The sequence below is a fragment of the Meriones unguiculatus genome, chromosome 17 (genome assembly GCF_030254825.1).
Source record: "Meriones unguiculatus strain TT.TT164.6M chromosome 17, Bangor_MerUng_6.1, whole genome shotgun sequence".
Lineage (NCBI taxonomy): Eukaryota > Metazoa > Chordata > Mammalia > Rodentia > Muridae > Meriones > Meriones unguiculatus.
Window position 1 is genome coordinate 37,642,498 of NC_083364.1, and position 19,281 is coordinate 37,661,778.

At 43.6% G+C, this 19,281-nt stretch overlaps 1 protein-coding gene across 30 annotated transcripts in view; it reads right to left on the reverse strand.

Annotated features, from left to right (window-relative positions):
- Window positions 1-19,281, reverse strand: part of Kalrn (kalirin RhoGEF kinase) — a 582,551-nt gene that overhangs the window by 146,279 nt on the left and 416,991 nt on the right. For 8 of the 30 annotated variants that reach the window (XM_060370309.1, XM_060370306.1, XM_060370312.1 and 5 more), the window contains exon 34: window positions 17,258-18,711. The exons of the other annotated variants lie outside the window; for them this stretch is intronic. In XM_060370309.1, coding sequence (XP_060226292.1) covers window positions 18,649-18,711 — 63 coding nt within the window. In that variant the 3' untranslated portion in view covers window positions 17,258-18,648. Of the gene's footprint in view, window positions 1-17,257; window positions 18,712-19,281 lie in introns of those variants that run through there. 30 annotated transcript variants of the gene reach the window in all.

Genomic DNA, 19,281 nt, shown 5'->3' on the forward strand with positions numbered 1-19,281 from the left:
GACGGAGGCTTATGCTGCATTGTAATGTCCCTCATATGGGGTGGTAAGGAGAGTTTTTTTTCCCCTCTCTCTAAAACTCTTTAAAACCATTTTAGAATCATTCTGACTGCTTCCCCTGGTACTTCTTTCTCTGGCAGATCGCACTCCTACAGTTCCAGCCTGCTGGGCAGCTAGGAACTGGCATGAGTTAGCCCTCCTGTGACAGCATGGGAGGCCACGTGGGGTCTGCACCGAGGTAGATGGAGAACCTGGGCTCCTTTCTGGGTGTTTCTGGACTATTTTCTTACTTACAAAGCCAGAACATTAACACCCGAGAAAAAGTTTTCTAACCATCCTTAAGCCCCAAGTCTGTGTTCTGAAACACAGCTTCCTCTCCTGTGGGGTGGGATGGGGTGGGGAGGGGTAGGGGAGTGCCGAGGACTCTGGGCAAGTGTGCAGGCTGCTCTCAACTCTGTGGCTTTCCCTCAGGAGCATCACCCTGAGAGGCCTTCCGAGATTATACAATCTTTAACACCGAAAAGTTATTCTGAGAGAAGCGCAGGGACGGGCCTTGCTTCCTCCTGGTCTACCAGACAGCCTGTCTTACCTCTTGTCCAAATTTCTCTCAGGAAAAATTCCCTGACAGAAAGTTCTCCAGTCTACATTCCGTGTCCTCGTGGGCAAGGGCAAGGGCCGTCAGCCCTGCTTTAAGAAATCGTCCTGAATGTTGACTGACTGACTGATGACGTGCCCACAAGTCCTGTTCCTCTAACCACACGGCTCTGCTCAGAGGTCAGACGGAGGTCATGCCTGGTTAACTACTCACCTAAAGGCCAAAAAGCACTCTCTCCCCCCTCGCACATACACACCAGTTGTATTAAATGTTATCTTTCTTGGTTCCTGTCAAGGCCATGGAAAATCTTCCCACCCTGCTGTAGGAGATGGTGTGAGAAGGCACATTTTTTTTTTTTTTAACATTGTCTTATCCCCATGCTTATCAAAGGCCAGAGAGTAAGCCAGCATGCTGGCCCTTCTGCTTTGAAGACACACTCCCTCCTGACACCTCAGCAAGGACTTGGAGGTTTCCCATAGCCTGCTGTTCCTCTCTTTTGACTCCTCATCAGCTCCTCATCGGCTTCTAAACCCTACGTAAGGACAAGCCTATCACCAGCAACGGTTCTGCCCACTCCATTCTGAGGAAGGACAGATGATGGGGTGTGAGGGAGCTCATGCTGTCCTAGCCTGTGCTGCTTCCAGAGCCAGGTTCACACTCTGAGTGTGTACATCACGGCTTGGAGGCGCCAGCCTTCCCGACTCCCCAACGCATCTGCTGTACAGACGGATCTGCTCAAGGCACGCCTACGCTTGCTGACTTCCAGACACACTCAGCCCTTTCCCAAGCCCTTGCCTCTTGTTATAATGTTTCCTCAGACCAGAACAGATAGGCTCCTTCCTCCAAACCACACTCCTGGCACCTTCTGCAAACTTTTTCTTAACCTCCAAACTCAGCTCCAAGACAGCTTTCCCTTCAGACTCTTATTCCATAGCTGCCCTTCTATGGGCCAGTGCCACCAGCAGGCGACAGAATTTCTCCCTCAAGCGCAAGACCTAATCCTAAGAGCGAGGGGTGACAGTTGGGTGGCAGGGTCTTCTGAAGGCAGACAGGGGAAGTTTGGGAATGCTTTTAAATAGCCATCATCATTATTATATTTAGGTGTGTATGCATGCATGCACATACATACATTTGGTGTTTGGCCTACATGTATGTCTGTGGGAGGTAGTTGGATCCACTGGAACTTGAGTTACAGAAGACCGTGAGCTGCCATGTGGGTGCTGGGAATTGAACCCTGGTCCGCTGGAAGAACAGCCAATGCTCTTAACCGCCGACTTGTCTCTCCAGTCCCTGTTATTTTTATTTTGATCTAGGCAGAAGAACGACTTCAAAGGTCGCCTGGATCTAAGCATCTTATCTTGTCGAAAAGAGGGAGAGTGGGAAGAAACACTAAAGAATTGATCACGAGAGCACACAGGCAGCCATAACTGGCTCAGCCTAAGGGCCCAGACGGCTTGAAACAAACCAGAGCACTAACACGGGCTTTCCCACGGCAGTTTCAGAAAGTAAAATTCCACTGGTGTAGGTAGAGCCCAGAACCTTCTAAGAGAAAAGGTAACCTCTAAAATAAAAGAAGTCAGTCTAACAGGCTAATTCAGTAAACTGAGAATAACCAATTCTGACTTGGGTTTTATAAGAATAGCAGTTTTCCTCCAAACGTCCTTCGTTTTGTGTACTCTAATGCCTATAATTTTAATGCTATTGTACTGAAGTTTTAGTTTTATTGGTACTTTTAGGAGACTGTTGCGTTTCCACTTGCTAAATGATCCCAATGGTCCCTGGCAGGAGTTCTAAAATCTGCGCACAAGAGGATAATTACAGTTCTGTAGGGTTGGTCTGGAATCCCAAAACTCCCTTTGAGTCCTGATGAATACCAATCAACTTTAACTTAAGTGTTGGTTTGTTTGCTTCTTCTGTGGTGCTGGGCTTTGAACCTGGAGCTTCGGGAATGTGCTCTCCCACTGAACTACACCGTCCCCCCGCCCAGCCCACTCAAATCAAGAGCCCCTTACTGGGCTAACTACTAGCAGTCTTTACCTAGTAGGTGGAACCATCTACTTTCATGTTTCTCCCGATGCAAAAACTTCCTAGAGTGCTAGCTTCTGGCTGCTCAGAGGGAACAGCTTTGAACCCGACATTACTTGGCATGGCCTTTGTTTACAGCTCCCGTCTTCACCACTGACCTCTTTCCCCAAAAAACCTAGCTCTGCTATATACTTCCTTGATGCAAATTAGTCCTGCAGCCCATAATTTCTGGCCACCTTGCGGTGCGAACACAGCCCCGGAAACTGCTGTGCAGGTGGGTGGCGGCTGGGGCCTTTAACACAGGCATGCTCTGTGGGTTTTCCCATACAGATCCCAACCTCTTCTGTGGTGTGACCTGCTCCAGTGGCCCAGTGCCACAGGTCCCAGGATTCGGTTAGCACTGAGCTCTTGCTTCTCGGCCTTGCTCAGCTCTCCTCTCTTTCCTTTCCCCTTTCTGGTCTTTGGAGACAAGGTCGTACTGTGAAGCCCAGGCCTGGCTGGAACTTGCAATCTCTCTGCCTCAGTTTCCTACACTCTGGGATCATAGGTGGGCCCACCACATCCAGTTTCTTTTCCTTTTGTGTTATCCTCTGTTTTCTTTAAGGAAAAAAAAAATGTGGGCATGGTAGGGTAGTGTCCCCCATTTTTCCTGTCTTTTAATTCTTTGACTGGTGGAGGAAACAAGCCCTATCAAGACTCTAGATGGAGACACTGTGACTGCACGTGGGCAACTGCATCCCAGTGTGTGTATCAGGCTCAGAAGACAATGTGTTGGCGTCTGTTCTCTTTTCCCAGCCTGTGGGGCCCAGGGAGCCGCCTCATGTTGTCAGGCTTGGCGGCCTGGGCCTTTACCCTCCGGGCCCTTGCCAAAACTTGTTGAAACATTTTTAAAAAGGATTTTGTGTGTGTGTGTGTGTGTGTGTGTGTGTGTGTGCAGTTGCACGTACAGCTGCATGTTTGTGCCATAGCGCACGTGTGGACGAGAAATGAGAACCTTTGAGAGTCAGTTCTCTTTTTACGGACTAAGCTCAGGTTGTCAAGAGTCACAGAAGGCGCATTTACTCACGAGCCATCTCTCTAGCCCATCATTAATTGTACTTTATATGTAAGACCAAAATTTCTATAATTAATGTGGATCTATTTACATTTATTGTGATTATTATTCAGGCTCCGGTCATTTCTGTTTTGTATTATTTTTCTTACATTCTTCTTCTAGTATTGAAATTATATTCTTGGGTTTTCCCAACATAAAAATACATACTTTTCTAACAAAACCTAAGTTAATTCTTATTCTTTTTTCTTTTCCCCGAGCCAGGGTTTCTCTGTGTAGCCTTGGCTGTCCTAGACTTGCTTTGTAGACCAAGCTATACTCGAACTCACAGTGATCTGCCTGCCTCCCTGAGTGCTGGGATTAAAGGCCTGTGCCACCTCGCCCAGTCTCTTTTTCTTTTCTTTTTTTTTTTTTTTTGAGAGAGAGATCTTTCTCTGTAGCGTGTGCAGTTCAGGCTACCTCAGAACTTGCTCTCCTCATCTCTTCGGTGCTGAGTTCACAGGTATGAGACCTGCCATTGCTACCGTTACCTTGTTCTTGAGTCAAACAAAAACCTCATCTTGTTCTACTTCCCTTTAAAGCTCTCCATTTAAAAAAATTGTTTCCTCCTCATTTTAAGTGTGTATTTTTCATCATTGTTTGTACTAAATATCTGATATTTGCCACCATATGCTAGTATTTGTTATACTCAGTATATCATACACCTTATTCGTCCCTTTCAGAATTTTAATTTACTTTATTTTAAAAGCAATGACTTACAATTATTTACAATTTCCAGGTTCTTTTATGTTTTATTTCACTTTATTTTCAGCTTTATTTCACTTTCATTTTTAATTATAGTTTAGCTCGGCATAGAACTCTAAGTCATAAAGGTTTTATGTTAGCACACTGATACTCTTATTTCATGTCTCTCAGCCTCTGTGGTGATACACACACACACATACATATGTACCCACATGCACATACACAATACACACACAGGCATGTATGAACACACACACAATGCACACACAGACATGTATGGGCACACACACAATGCACATGCATACATGTATGAGCACACATACAATGCACATGCATACATGTATGAGTACACATACAATGCACACACAGACATGTATAAGCACATACACATGTATGCACACACTGACACATATGATCACACACACATGCATGCACACACTGTTACTGTGCTCTGTTCTGCTATCTTGACTTCCTCTTTATTCATACATATTTCCCCACAGCTCAGATGTTGTACTTCCTACGTCTAGAAGTCCAACAAGTGACACTTTTCACATCTTCCAGGTTTCTATAAGGCTTTCTCAGTGCATAAAAGCGACCAAGAACTATGCATATATATTTTTATGTCCATGTCCTGTAATTTTAACTTCTTTGTCAGTTCTCAGTTCTCATTTAGTGCCAACTGAATGCTGCCCTCCTCATTACGGATTTTCCTGCTTCCTTGCATGCCTGGTGATTTTTGATTAGATGCCAGACACTGTGGATTTTGTTTATTTTATTTTACCAATACTTTTACATTCCCATGACTATTCTTTTTCCTTCCCCAAGAAAGGGCTCTTCTGTGTGGCCCTGGGTGTCCTAGAACTCGCTTTGCAGACCAGGTTGGCCTTAGATTGGGAGATCCACCTGCCTCTGTCTCCTAAATGCTAGAATTAAAGCTGTGTGCCACCACGCTCAGCTCTCTCATGACTGTTCTGGAGTTTAGCTCTGTGAGGCAGTGACATCTTTACGTCTTATAGAGAGAACTACAGCCATCTTTAGCCCTGCGTTGTTGCTTCTCACTGAAAGAGCTTATCCCTCGGACTGTTGTCCCATGAACATGAGGCTTTTTGGTCTAGGTGGAAACAGGGGCTATGCCCACCCCCTGTACCCAAACCCAGGAATTCAAAGCAGAAGGCTGGGTTATTTTATAGGAGTCATTTTAACTAGCTTTCTACCTCTTAGACATTGTGCTGGGTGCCCAATGTCCGTTGTCTCAATCCTCGTTTCTTATATTTTGTTCATTAAAATATTGTTTCAGGCAGGAAAAGAAATCTGGTCTTTGTTTCTTTATCTTGGTCAGAATTAGAAGTCTCATATCTTTCCCCAAGACCACAACTTCTCTTGTTCCAACATGCTTACTCCAAGACTCATATAGGCTGTGCATATCTATTCTGAGAATCATGATGTGCAGAGAGCTTTGGAATTTGAATTAACTTTGGATTATGGATAATCAACTAAAAAAATTTGTAAAAATATTCTACCCCCCCTCAAAAAACAAACAAACAAACAAAAAAAAACCTTCAATCTGGTCCCTGGCATTTGGATTAAAGATACTTAATGTGTGTTCTGACATTTCTTTACCTCCTGGGCCTGCCAGTTCAGAAAGTACTCTGCTTTCTCTACCTACCAGCCTCTTCCCTTCTTCGTTTTCCTTCCTATGTATCAAAGATTTCATACAGTTGCATTCACCAGCTTCCTCAATTCCTTTCCCATGTTGACGGTTTTGCACAGCAGAATGCATGGTAGATACTCTATTGACTTTCTAGTGAATGGATGAATAACAGAGAGATGGGAGCACATACTCAGTTCATTCCTGATAACTTCACTTTGGAGCTCAGACATCTCTAGAATAAACTCTTTTGTGATTCCTATACATCTTGCATCAGTAGAGGTAATGTTTACAGTACAGGCAGGTTATCATTTATATAGAAATGTGATCTTCACAATTTTTCATTGATTAGGACATATATTTATTATATTTCCCTGCAAAGGGGATGGGTTTATGAATCACGGCTAAGCTAGCAGGAAAAAAAAAGTGTTTCAACATGAAGGGAACTCAGAGACTAATTCCTATTTCTCTCCAGTCTTATAGGAGAGGAAGTAGAGTTTGAAAAGATTGATGGTTCAGTTAAAATAGTCCACAAAGTTCAGGCAGCTGGTCAATGGCAGAGTTAAGAACAAGTAAGTCGATGCAACACCCCCCAGCTCATCCCAGGTATCGTGGCTCCTCCCTTTAGAAGGCCAGCATTCACCATTTTAATATTTCTAGCCAGATTCTCGAATGCATGGAATATAATAAAAACTGTATTTATCTCTCCATCTGTTAAAATCTAACCTCTCTGTCAGTCCAGAGTCAGTTCCAACCCCGTGTTCTCACTGTCCCACTATCTATCTTTATTTGCAGACAACGTGAATAGGTTTGTTCCTAGACTCTGTCCTGGCTTCCCAGTGTCCCCAGAGTTAGTCAATAACACTCATGTGATTTCTAGGACAAGGTCACAGAATCAGGCAGCATGGCTTATAACAGGAGCAGCATGACACTTTGTCGTGTTTTCTTTTTTTTAAATTTTGGTTTTCGGCTTTTCAAGACAGGGTTTTCTATGTGTCACATTGGCTGTCCTGGACTTACTTAGTAGACCGGGCTGGCCTCGATCATGTTCTTATATTGAGGAGAGCACCCTTTGAAATGCTAGTACCTTTGCTATGAGAGATTTAACAAGCTTACATAGATAGCTATAACATAGATAGCTGTTCTGTACAGAGGGCTCATCAGGACAGCATACCCCAGAAATTATTTCCCTAAATCTGGAAAAAGTTTTGACACGAACAGGAAGAATTTTCATTTTTACATTCTATACAGACACTGAAAACTGTACTGGCCCGCTATATATAGAACCTGGTATTCACAGACACAGCTTAGTAGAAATTAAGGTGGGACAAGAACAGAAAATAACAGGGGACACATGAATAATGGCATCTCAATGAATACATCTGAAATTTACACGCACAAAACTCCGGTTGAGTACAGACAAAATTTAAATATCTATTTGAGTCACAGCCAAGACATACATATTGAGCTGGAGCCAAAATAAACATTGCCTGAAAATACGACTTATTTGAACTGGTAAGGTGGTTATTCTGATGTTTATAAAACACTCCTAGCTTTCTGCTTCTGGATACCACACTTTTTTTTTTTTTGTTTTCTTTTCTTTTCTTTCTTGTGATTGAGTTAGGACATGGGGCTGGTTCTGATCACTAATGCTGAGCCATTTCCGTCGGAAACATGTAATCGTGGGTACTGGAACCTTGAGAATGCTCTATATGTCTGAGATGGTAATTGGCAACTTTATAACTTGATCTATTAGTAAAATTCCCTAGTGGATAATAAAGAGAGCCCTCCCCGTTGATACGAACATGCAGTGTTAACAAAAAACACATTCTGGCTTTAAATCATTAAAAAAAATTAAGGATTGTTTGTTATTACAGCAAAAATAGTTTCGTCCTGACACCTGCTCTTTCTCTCCTCTCTGCATGGCATCGTCTTTGGATGGGTACTGGAAGGAATTCAGGCATTACTGAGAATTTAGAAATTATGGAGGAATTTACGAATTACTGAGAGAGTAATGTAAAGTTAAGAGACAAATGAGATGGGGCCATCCTGAGATGAATGCAAATAAAACTGCAAATTTGGCAGACTCGGTGAATTTTAGTATGCCTACTGCAATGATTATTGCTATGCTGTTGTTCTTTTTAAATGACCCCAGATTACTGCCATTGCACCAGTGATTCATGCTTGATGTTGGATAGACACCGAAGAGAGTTCATTCCATTCTTAGGTGGATGCAAGAGCTATTCCTGAGCTACATGGTAGGAATTTTGTCCTCTGAATACTTCTATTTTTATCTCTCCCAAACGGACTACAGTTCTTCTAGCTAAGAAGGTTTTCTATCTCTTTTGTGTACTTGTGGAAGGGTCCTAACGCACAATACAATTAAGCGGATGGCAGCTCCACTCTCTATTGGGGAGTTGCATTAGGATCCATTGTGGATGGTCTCCTAGGCTGACTCACAGCGGATGGATCTCTTCGTACGTCAAATTTTATTTCCTGAAGCTTCTGGAATGTTTATTGAGAATCATAAGCATGGGAGTGGGGCAGGGCAGGGCCAAGAGCACGCATTTGCCCTCAGTGATGTGTCACAGTTATGCCGGCAGCCAACACAGCGGAGTAAACCAAATGAGATGCGTTCGTTTTCCACCCTGACTTCTTTGAACACTCGTCTCATTCTGGGGGCCGTGAGCTCTGTTAGGTTTATTTTCCAGTTACTGCTTCAGACCCCTGATGCTTTTACGTTTCCAATCTTCCTATTTGCCATTCTTAGTTAGAAATGATCCACAGAACTCAGAGGCCAACTGGGATATCCAGAATCTCAGGGGCTGATAACAGAATGAAATGTGCTGCAGGACTAGGAGCCCACATCTAGCCGATTCTCTGACTGTCTGTCATTGGCCGAATCACACTGTCGCTTCCTTCCCATATCTGATTGTCCATCTGGGATCCCAGCCCATTCACTCCTCTGATTAATGCTCCTTTGATTGGAAATCTCTGCTAAGCTTTCCCTGTTTTCCCGTTCTGACTCCCGATCCTGGATTTAGCTTCACCCAGAAGATCAGACCTTAGACCCATCTATCTATGACGTTATGTGGAATTCAAGGAGTATGCTATTTTTTTTCCCCAAATATGGCGTTATTCTACAAAGCTTTTCACTGTTGCACAGTACTTAGGCCCTGCTCTGCTTGTGCTGAAAGCGGAGAGTATTAGCCTTTGTAATTCTGCACACTAAGGAAACTGTACTCACTTTCCACATTACCCAATTGTCTTTTAATACCTCTAATGTACCTGACAGTAGAGTAGGTATTGTAGATAGTGATTTAAACACGGAGGGAATTAAACAAAAATATCTTGTATACATGTCTAAGACTGACAAAAAATTAAAAGTTGTCAAATGACAAAAATTAATTTTAAAAATGTACAGCAGACCCGAATCCCTTTCCTCATAGCTCTCACAGTGTAGTAATCCGCAATCCAATTACTAGCATGACTTAACATGGATTCTATCAGGCTAAGCCCGATTCTTCATCCAGCTAGCGAGCAAGTTCAAAATGATTTTGCAATTCATAAATGAGGTCTCAGTCATGCTCAAAATTGAATTTTTATCAGAACAAGCTAAAGGATGGTTGGCCCATACCAGTTATGGTTACAACAGCCCCAATAAGTATATGCACAAAGCAAAGAAAATGGAAAATAATCACGTTACACTCAATTTCCCATAACAACAGGGAAAATTCTGTTTGCCATTAGCCACTGGGCTCCTGTACCAGGACCTGAGCTGGGATGTACTTGTTCCATGTAGCCCTTGCGCAGAGTGGCTGGCCAATTTCATACACGGCTGTGGTAGACAACCTCTTGGATTTAGTCTTGCTATGTGTCTCTCAAGTCATATGGCTTCCCTTTAATATAAAAACACAGGAGTGAGTGTGTAATGGTGCCCTCAAGTTCCCTCCTCATTTGGCCTCAATCTTAAGGGTTCGTCTCTGGAGACAAACTGCTGCAGCCGTGAGGAAAAAGCCATATTCATGCCACATCATCCCATTGCATAGACTAAGTGAGTCCCACGTGGGGTCTGGGGAGAAGAAATGCAGAAGGTACGCTTATATTCCAGTGACGAGCGAAGCAGCCTTCCTCCCAATTAAGAACTCAGCTCTATTCTGAGCTGTCTACTGTTTGGTTGGGTCCAAATATAAGATTCTGTTAGGATCCCAAGACCCCATCTTGGATCCCTACAGCCCTTTTTCAGGTCTTTTGAGGCCCTGTTCTGTTTGTGATCGAGCAAAATGGACCTTGTCTTTATCTTGATGACAAGTTCAGCTGACAACTACTTCCTGCTGCTACCAAGCATATATCAGTCTAGCCTGGCGGGACCCCACAGTCTTCTGGTTGTTGGGGACATAACCATAGGAAACTAATATTTTAAACTCACCAAGGGAAAAACAAATACCTTGCTGTGCCTCTCAGTTTGCAAGGCCCCTCTGAACTGTCAGACATAACAGTGTGTTCTGTGAGTTCTGGGTTCCTAGAATCACTTAGGACTTAGACAAAACCTTCATGTATTTCAACAGTCTCACTGTTTGAACTGGAGGGATGTTACACTGCCTCAGGTAAGGTTCTTGTCACTTCAGAGTGAATCAGATTCCTGTGATGTAGGGCCAGGGTCATATGGGAAGAGCTCCTCTTGGTTGCTGGCAAGAGCTAGAAGGGTAGTATGAGGTTCCCACATGGCCTCTGGGATGCCATCTTGACTCCAGTAGAGACATGGAGGCTGAGAAAGTGTTTGCTTGTGGATTCCTGCTTGCAGTGCGGAGGGTGGACCCCAGGATCTCACGTATGCTAGTCAAATACCCACTACTGGGCCCCCTTCACTCTCCTGCTAGACAAGACTGTTCCTCCCCAAGTCTTCATGCTTTGGGATATCAGTAATGAACAGAGCTTTCTAAAACCTTGTATGTGTTTCTAGAAAATTGTTACCCCACCATCTCCTGAAATATAGCCTCATTGCCACTACCCGCCTTGAGACTATTCGGACTAGTTGCATTATCCATGTATTCCTAACTGTGTTGGTCACTAGAACTCAGTCATCTCTTTACTCCTTTCTATACTACTCCCTACTTCACATCATTTGGGATCTTACATGTTTTACCTATATGTATTTCCACCAGAATATAAGACCCATCAGGATAGAAATTCTTATCTGTTTTTCTCAGGGTGGAGGGTTTGTTTCTGCTGTCTAGAATAGTACATGATACATAGTAGGTACTTTAGAAATATTTGTTGGATGAGTAAGTGAGTGAACATGATAGAGATACTCTGTTCTTGGTGAGAGCCACTAATTACTAGCCATTCTCTTATTTTGTAGATAAAGCCTGTCTCATTGACCCTGAAGGCTATATTGGCCATTCCCACAGTCTCTTGATAGACTGCCCAGAATCTGATCATGATATCACTCTGGGAAAAACCCTTGAGACTCTTCCGTGTCAATGTTTACCGAAGAGACTGCCTCCAACGTCATTACTGGTATTAAACTATCTCAACCCACTGCACCCAGTACATTTTTAAAAATAAAATGTTTAACCAAGAAGAAGTCAGCTATTCAGATATTTCTGAGGTCTTGGTATGATAGGAAAGTGGCTGGGATGATGGTCATTTAACCAAGTTCGCAATACCAGTAGACGCATTGGGTTTTTTCCTATCTCACTTTAATGTCTGAATCACTCAGCTCCTCAGAAGCCACAAATGCTGGGTTGATGGTAATATGTCCTCTCCTGGATGTCTGTACTTGTGTCTGGCCCTACACTGAAGCCTTACACTGTGCTGTCAAGCTAGAATGTCATCATTTTTATTCTGCAACAACAAACAAACAATCAGACACTGCAAAGGCTCCCTCCCTCTTTACTAAGCTTGTCTGTGTGGCATTTCAGGTTAGGTAGAGAGTACCCAGGTCACCTCTGATGGCCTGACTTTGAGGATTATTATCTGTAGCTTTCTAACAAGTGTTTTGTTAGGTGGTTTCAGAAATGCTAAAATATGAAGCAACACGTCAGAATCTTCAATCCCAAAGGAAACACAGGGAGTGTTAGTAGCATAAAACTTCCTGCTTTTCATTCCAAGTTTCCAGCTGGCCTTGAATAACTCAACCACAGAAACCAGTATCATCACCACCTTGCTCGCTTCGAGGCCAAAATGCCTACGTAAGTCCTCATGAGTCTGTGAGATCCAAAAACGACACATGGAAAGTCATACTGATAGACTACTCTATCTGATAGTGTCTGCCATGCTAATAGTATATAAATTATTTCCCTGTCAACTACATTTTAATCCCGATTCATTTGGGGCATTCCTTCACTTGAATGCAAGCCCTAACCACCACTTAGCAGCAGTCAGTACAGCCATCCCTATGAACTCGACATTGCCCATGGGTATGGAAACCACTGAATGGTCACCACTGACAGGCAACAGGACCCATGGATACCCTTACAGACAGAATAAACCTCTCCTTATCTTGCCACCCTGGAAGAGACATGGAAACGCCATCACTGCTATTTCCAAGTCTTCATAATATCTCTGTAGCTATCCAGGACCAGACCCACCCATAGTAGGCACAGCTATATTATCATGTTAATGGCATACTTGCTGGTCATTGGTAAGCTTGGATGAAGCATCTATGCTAAAAACAACAACAACAACAACAAAAAAGCAAAAACAACAAACAAACAAACAAACAAACAAACTTCCTCCAGGACCTGGATAGGTTTGCAAACTGGAAGAAATAGATTTCAAAGGATAGGCTCATTCCAAAATCTCGACCTGGAACTCCAGTAGCAACAAAATCCAGACTAAAGAAGAGTGGTGACAAAGCCTGGGCATTAGCTGCTGCCTCTTCTTTGGCCCAGTGGAGAGGGAAGATAGGTGTGTTCATGGTCACCAGAATTGCAACTCCATCTTTCATGTCTGATTCTACTTTTGGTTTCCTTAACTTGTCTTTCTTCCTAGATTGAGAAACTGGGTTTTATCCGAGGAGTTTATGTCTTCATAAAAACATATTACTGGCCTACACACGACTGTTTCATATATAGTGTGTACATGCCCACAAGCACAGCAACCCTACAGCCACCCTGTAGAATCATGGAATCTGAAACAACAGAGCCAGATGAATCCTATGCATTCCACTCTCTACAACCCAGCTCAGTATCTGCTCATTTTCTGTGTTACTTATTGGCATGATTCAATATTTTTTTAAATAAATAGTTATTTTCCTAGTATGCTTTGGAGTCAAGCTCACCAAACATGCATTCACACTGGATCTTTCAACAATGTAATTTTTTTTTCCTGATCCTCCAAAGCATTATATATGTCTGACCCATGGTACTTCATCTCTATGGTTCACGTGTGTGGGGTATGCACAGCAGATGCTAGATCCCAGGCTGCTCTCCACATATAATGCGCTTGAGTTGCCTACACATGACCATCTTTGCACATGCGCAGAGCTCCAGCCTAGTCTTTCTTCTCTAGATCAACGTTCTCTTCAGGTATAGTCTATTTCCTACTGCTGTCTCTTTTGTGTTGAAGTTGAAACAACCCAACAGTTTAATTTTCAAGAGCATATGTTGAGTAAAAAGAATGAAAATGGGGAGGAGCTTCCACGGACTAAGGGCCATACCTTATGAGTATTTCTGAATATTGATTATTTGAAGTGTTTAGAGTGGTTCTATTATGTGTTATATTCTCTGAGGATGGGATTATCTTTAATTCAGTTCTGTAGTCTGTTCCGTAGTCTTTACAGGGTCTGAGGCTTAATAAATGTTTATTGAATAAAATGAGGGTCCCAGTAACAATATAGACAGGAAGATGTCATAATATCAGTGCATTTGTGAGACAGAGGAAGGAAAATTGAAATTTAAATTCTAAATCCACAGTCAGGACCACCGCCTATGAGGTTCAGTGGGGATCTCCTCTTCTGTCATGAGGAGTCCTTCTCTGTGGGGGCCAGATCTGAGAATCCAGGAATGTGATATATGAGCTGTTCAACTGAAAATGCGCTCATCTTGCTGTATATGTTAGTGATGCAGAAAATGTTCAATTATATCTATTAATGGAATGGAAGCAATGGCACATGGAATCAACGACATTTCTATTTTTCTTCGGGAAGTGTTATGTGTGCTTTCCCCTGGCAGGTTTGTTTTTGTAACGATTAGTTCTAGCTCAGGCTATTAATAAAATGAGCTAGCACTTCCTCTGTATAATGCCCAGCAGGAGAAGACTTTATGCTACAAAGAACTCATGTGGGGCTCAGTACTTGCCAAAGTTAATCACTCATGTGGATAATCTTCTTGCACCAAGTGAATTTTTCTTTTTTAACAAATCAAAAGCAAAGAACAACTATATGTCCTAGATAACAACTTCCCAGGATGGACATCCCAAGACAATGCTTTAGCTAATGAAGTGAAGACAATCGAGAAGGGACTGAGGATCTGAGCAAGGTGACTGAAGTCTTTCTACCTTGGGAAGCCACATACCTCTTTGTGGTATCAATAGTATCTGTTCTACTATCTGTAGAGTGTTCTGTGTACAAGCTTGACTGGTCAGGAGGAGCAGGAGGCCAGAAGGGCCTGCAGACATATTACAGTGATAAAATACTAAGTAAGTGTTTGTAGGAAAACAACAAAATATCATTGGCACTTCCGGTTCTGGCTGTGTTCCTTGTTGTAACTCTTTAAGGCCTGGGAGCTTGGGCTTTGGCTTCGGATACATATTCCATTAAAAAAAAAAAAGTTTCACTTCTTAAGGATTTTACTTTTCAAGGGCAGCCACTTTGATAATGTCTAGAAAACCCAAGAATCGGTGCATCCTTTCTTCTGGAGTTAATTTACTTTAATAGGCAGTTTTCCTAACGTTAGTCACCTAGTAGATGGCTGAGTGTGGTCCCTGAACCAATGGTGTCAGCATTAGCTGGACTTTGGTAGAAATGTAGGTTCACGTGTCTACTCCAGATGGGCTGAGTCACATAATTCTGAGAGTGGGGCTCAAGAGCTGTGTTTCAACAAGTCCCTGAGTTAACGCTGATGTATATGTATGTGTGTGTATACACACACACACACACACACACACACACACTCATAATATATAGGAATTGAGAACCACTGCTTTCGCCAAAAGGAGAAAACTGATGTGAGCACTTGAATGTGACCAGAGAAAGTGGCTTAGGGTCTTTTCCAATCACACTATACACCTAACTATTTAAAGCTGGGCACAAAGTGACATGTTAAGTTATGTTAAAGATACTACTCCGTTACACTTAAAAAAAGAGCAGACATATGTACAACCCATGTATTCGTGTGTATTATACACAGGTTATATATGTACATACATGTATATGTATATATGTGTAAAATGCTGACCTGGTACATCAGTTCTTAAAAATGCATTCCTACCTCTGTCATGTGCTGCTTTCCTTCCTTGACTTACTTTCTTTCTAATGGTTATTGCTTTCTAATAGGCCGTGGTAATTCTTTGTTCTTTTTTCTCTCTCTTCCATTGAGAATATGTATCTCCTGAAGGTAATGTGCTTTATCCCTTCATGTCCTGTACTTGGCCATACTACCCTGAGTGTGCGTGATCTCATCCCTCATGTTCCTACGTCTGAGAACCATGCTTTTCAGTTCCTGAACTGGGCGCTGAGAACTTAGCTCACCACTTCTGAATGAACCCTTTGTTTTTTTCCTGGTTATAGGTCAGCGTCTTGAGTGACTGACATGTTCGTAGAGCTGGCTGGGGCTAGAGGATAGTCTAAGCTATGCAAAAGGATTGTGAGACACAGTGGGAAAGGTAGCATAAAAAGAAAGCAAAGGGGCTCCGAGCTCTATACCTCCAAGTTGTAGTGTGCCCTTGGGCAAACAGCCCTGTCTGTCTTGCTTTCATCTTTCTGGACTCATCTCTCTTCTCAGTTGTTATATATCTACTCATGCATTGTCTGACTGATGTGTGTTTCTTGAACTGGTAAGTTCCATGAGGACAAGGTCTATTTGCTTACCTACTTTTTAATGCCCAGCCAGAAGATGGAGGTATTTCTTAGATACACGATGGTAAACAAATCCCTATGAGAATTAACTGATGATTTCAGCCTATTGGCCTGTGCTCTACAAGAAAACAAGCCATAAGTATGGGGATGTGTGTTTCAGAGACCCTGGCCTAAAGAGCTCTTTAGTCATAGGTAAGAGCACTATACTGGGTCTGCTCTGGCCACTGATGTAGACACTGGAGGAGGCTACACCATGCGAAGCTCAGGCCAGCCGGCCAACTGGCTGCTGTGGCTTGGAGACGCATGGATACGGCAGCGACATGCCACAGAATCACAAATGTGTTCTTTCTAATGTTTAGGAATTCCTTCATCATTTCAGCCTGGGCATTAGGAAAATACACACAACACCGCTGGCCTCTTTGACTGGCTGTGGAAGTCACAGGAATAAATGCAGTAGCTTCTTGGTGTCTGCTGTGAGAAGAATGCTCAAGAGACGGAAGCCTCCTTGTCTGGCTCTGCCTCCGCAGCCCCTGCACACACTTGTTAGCTGACAAGGTTTCTAAGGTTGCCTCATTCATCAAGGGCTTGACCCCAGGAGGCTGTTACTAGTTCCTGGGAATGCTCGCACCAGGCTTGGCTGAAGGGAGCATTTCTCACAGTATCTCCTTCTGGGAATGTACGTTTCCCCAATGGGTCTTGCAATGTGCTATGGCTTGCTCTCAAAATTTGAAAATAAAAATTAAGTTGATTATCCCCTATCAACTAAATGGATCAAGTCTAAACTTGGCCTGCCTGTTTTGGGCTACCTTTGCCTCTCTCTCATTGCGCTTCACTCTCTCTCTCTCCCTGGCAGAGAGGGTTCTACCTTTGCCTTTGCAGCGCCCCTTCTGTCTCTCACCACCCCCGCCCCCCCCACCCCATCTACAGATGGCCATTCATCTTTATTCTGGAAAACAAGCTCTGTTGCTAGGAAACCAGAGAATAAAATTGCTGTGGTTGATTTGATCCTTATTAATGACTGCCATTGCAGTGGTGCCACCGTCCTGCCACAGAGACAGACACACTCTAGGCATCTGTCCTCAGCTTGACAGGTCTCTCCAGAAAGTGGGAAGGCAGAGAATTTAAGGGCCTCCGAGCTCAACAGGGGTATTTATAAATCACTATATATCAACAGCCTGCTTTAGAATCATTTTATTAGAACACATCCAAGAAAGAGACATATGGAAAAAAAAAAAGACAGCAGCAGTTCTCAGTCATGCAAATGCCCGTGTTAAGGTTCTCCATTGGATTTAAGTTCAAGTACAAAGACAGTCCTTTCCTGAGCCAGGTGCAATTCCAGAGAATGACACTTTGCATTGCGAGCATAGACCCTTCGAAAAGTTCAGAACACTGAACAAGTCCCTTTCTCACAGTAGGAGTGTGAGATACATTGAAGTGTAAACTTTTAAGGACCCTCTTCCCCGCCCTCCCCATCACCCAGCCTGGGAAGTGAGCCCAACTTCGGGACCTCTTAGAAAGAAGGTTTAGTCTATTGAAAATAAAGCAGTGGGCCTTAAAAAAAGGTTAGAAAATGAGTGTTTTATATATATACACATATATATTTATATCTATTTATATGAAATGGAATCATCCCTGCCTCTTGCTTTGGTGGGGGTGGGTGGGTGGGGGGTTTCCATGAAACTTTGTTAGGGGTTAGGCTTCTTTCTCGACTGTTATGGAAGCTGGAAGACTTTAAAAAAATTTATTATGAAAAAATTGCAAACATATTACAAAAGTGAGAATGGCATAATGAACGCCCATGTACCTACTACCAGCTAGTGTTAACGACAAGTGGCCAGGTGGTTGGTTTCATTTAGATCTTCTCCTGTTTCCCATCCCACCCAACCAGATCACTTGAAGGAAATGGGACTGGAAGGGTGGTCTTTGCCCCAGAGGCCTCGGAAAGGAGTGGAGAGGAGGCTGCATCAGACAGAAATGTGTTGAGGGAAGTGGCTGCTGCCAGGATTTGGGAAAGGCTGGCTCTGACCCTCACCATCTGTGTCTGAAGCCCTCCCCTCCGCATTCTCATGATGTAGAGGAGATAGGCTACAGCAGAAGAATGGCTTTTCCCAGACTGGGGGAGGGGCACTGTTTGCGGATATGTTCAACCTGAAGAGAAACTCAAAGCCAAATAAATATACCCCTTTAGCTACCCTGTAGGTGCAGACTTTTTGGGCAGTAAGGGTCTGAAGGGAATCCCTGGTGTTTGGGTTGGGAGTTGGGGGAGGTACACGGGGGCCCCTGGGGCCTCTTTGAAGTCCCTGTTGCCCCACCATTTTGGACTTTGGATCGAAGCTCAGCAACCTCAAAATTGCACCCAGGAGAGAAGCGGGGAGGCCCGGGGTGAGCCCATGGCCCAGGTGGGCAGGTTTTGCTTGGAACATGTTGCCCTCTGAGCAAAGGCTGCACCCCATATCAGCCCTGCCAGAGCGGTCTCAAGAGAGTTGGGTGACTGGAGTCCTGGTGGGAGGTCCCAGCGGTTCCACGGCTAACCCGGTGAGCTGCAGGGACAAGTCCCAGGCTGCGCGCTAAACGTAAGTGGAGAAAGGATCTCCAGGTCCCAGGTGCCACCGAGGAACAAGGTTGCCATCCTGTTAAGAAAAGGGCTGGGCTCTGTGATTTGCATATGACTTTGCAAAAATCTGCATGAGATCCCGAAGCCCTTTACAGAAAACAGCGTTAAAGCAGCAGTGCGGCCTACTCTTAGTAACCCAGAGCACAGACTACAATCTGCAAGACACAATCGTTCTTTCAGAAGAGAAGAGAGAGGAAGCAGAGCTGGGTAAGATACCCCTCAGTCTGAAGGTTCAGAAGAGTCCAAGCAGGTGCAGGATCCAGATGAGGATCACTGACTGGCCACTTGAGGTCAGAACTCAAATCCATCTCCTTTCAACTCATGAGACCGCCACAGACCAGTCCTGCGGTGGGCCCCCAATGTTTAACAGGAGCAGCAGGAGCAGCAGCGACAGGAGTGGAGATAAGAGGTCCCACTGGCAGAGGTCACTTGTGTTTATTTAGTACCTCCCGCCCCTGTCACATTCTTCTTAAACTCTCTCAGGGTCCCACACCCTACCAAGTCTAGATGTACTGTTTAATTGTGAAAGAGAAATATAGAAAAGTTCACCTACGTTTGGCAGGAGTGAGCTTAAAATTTTTTTTTG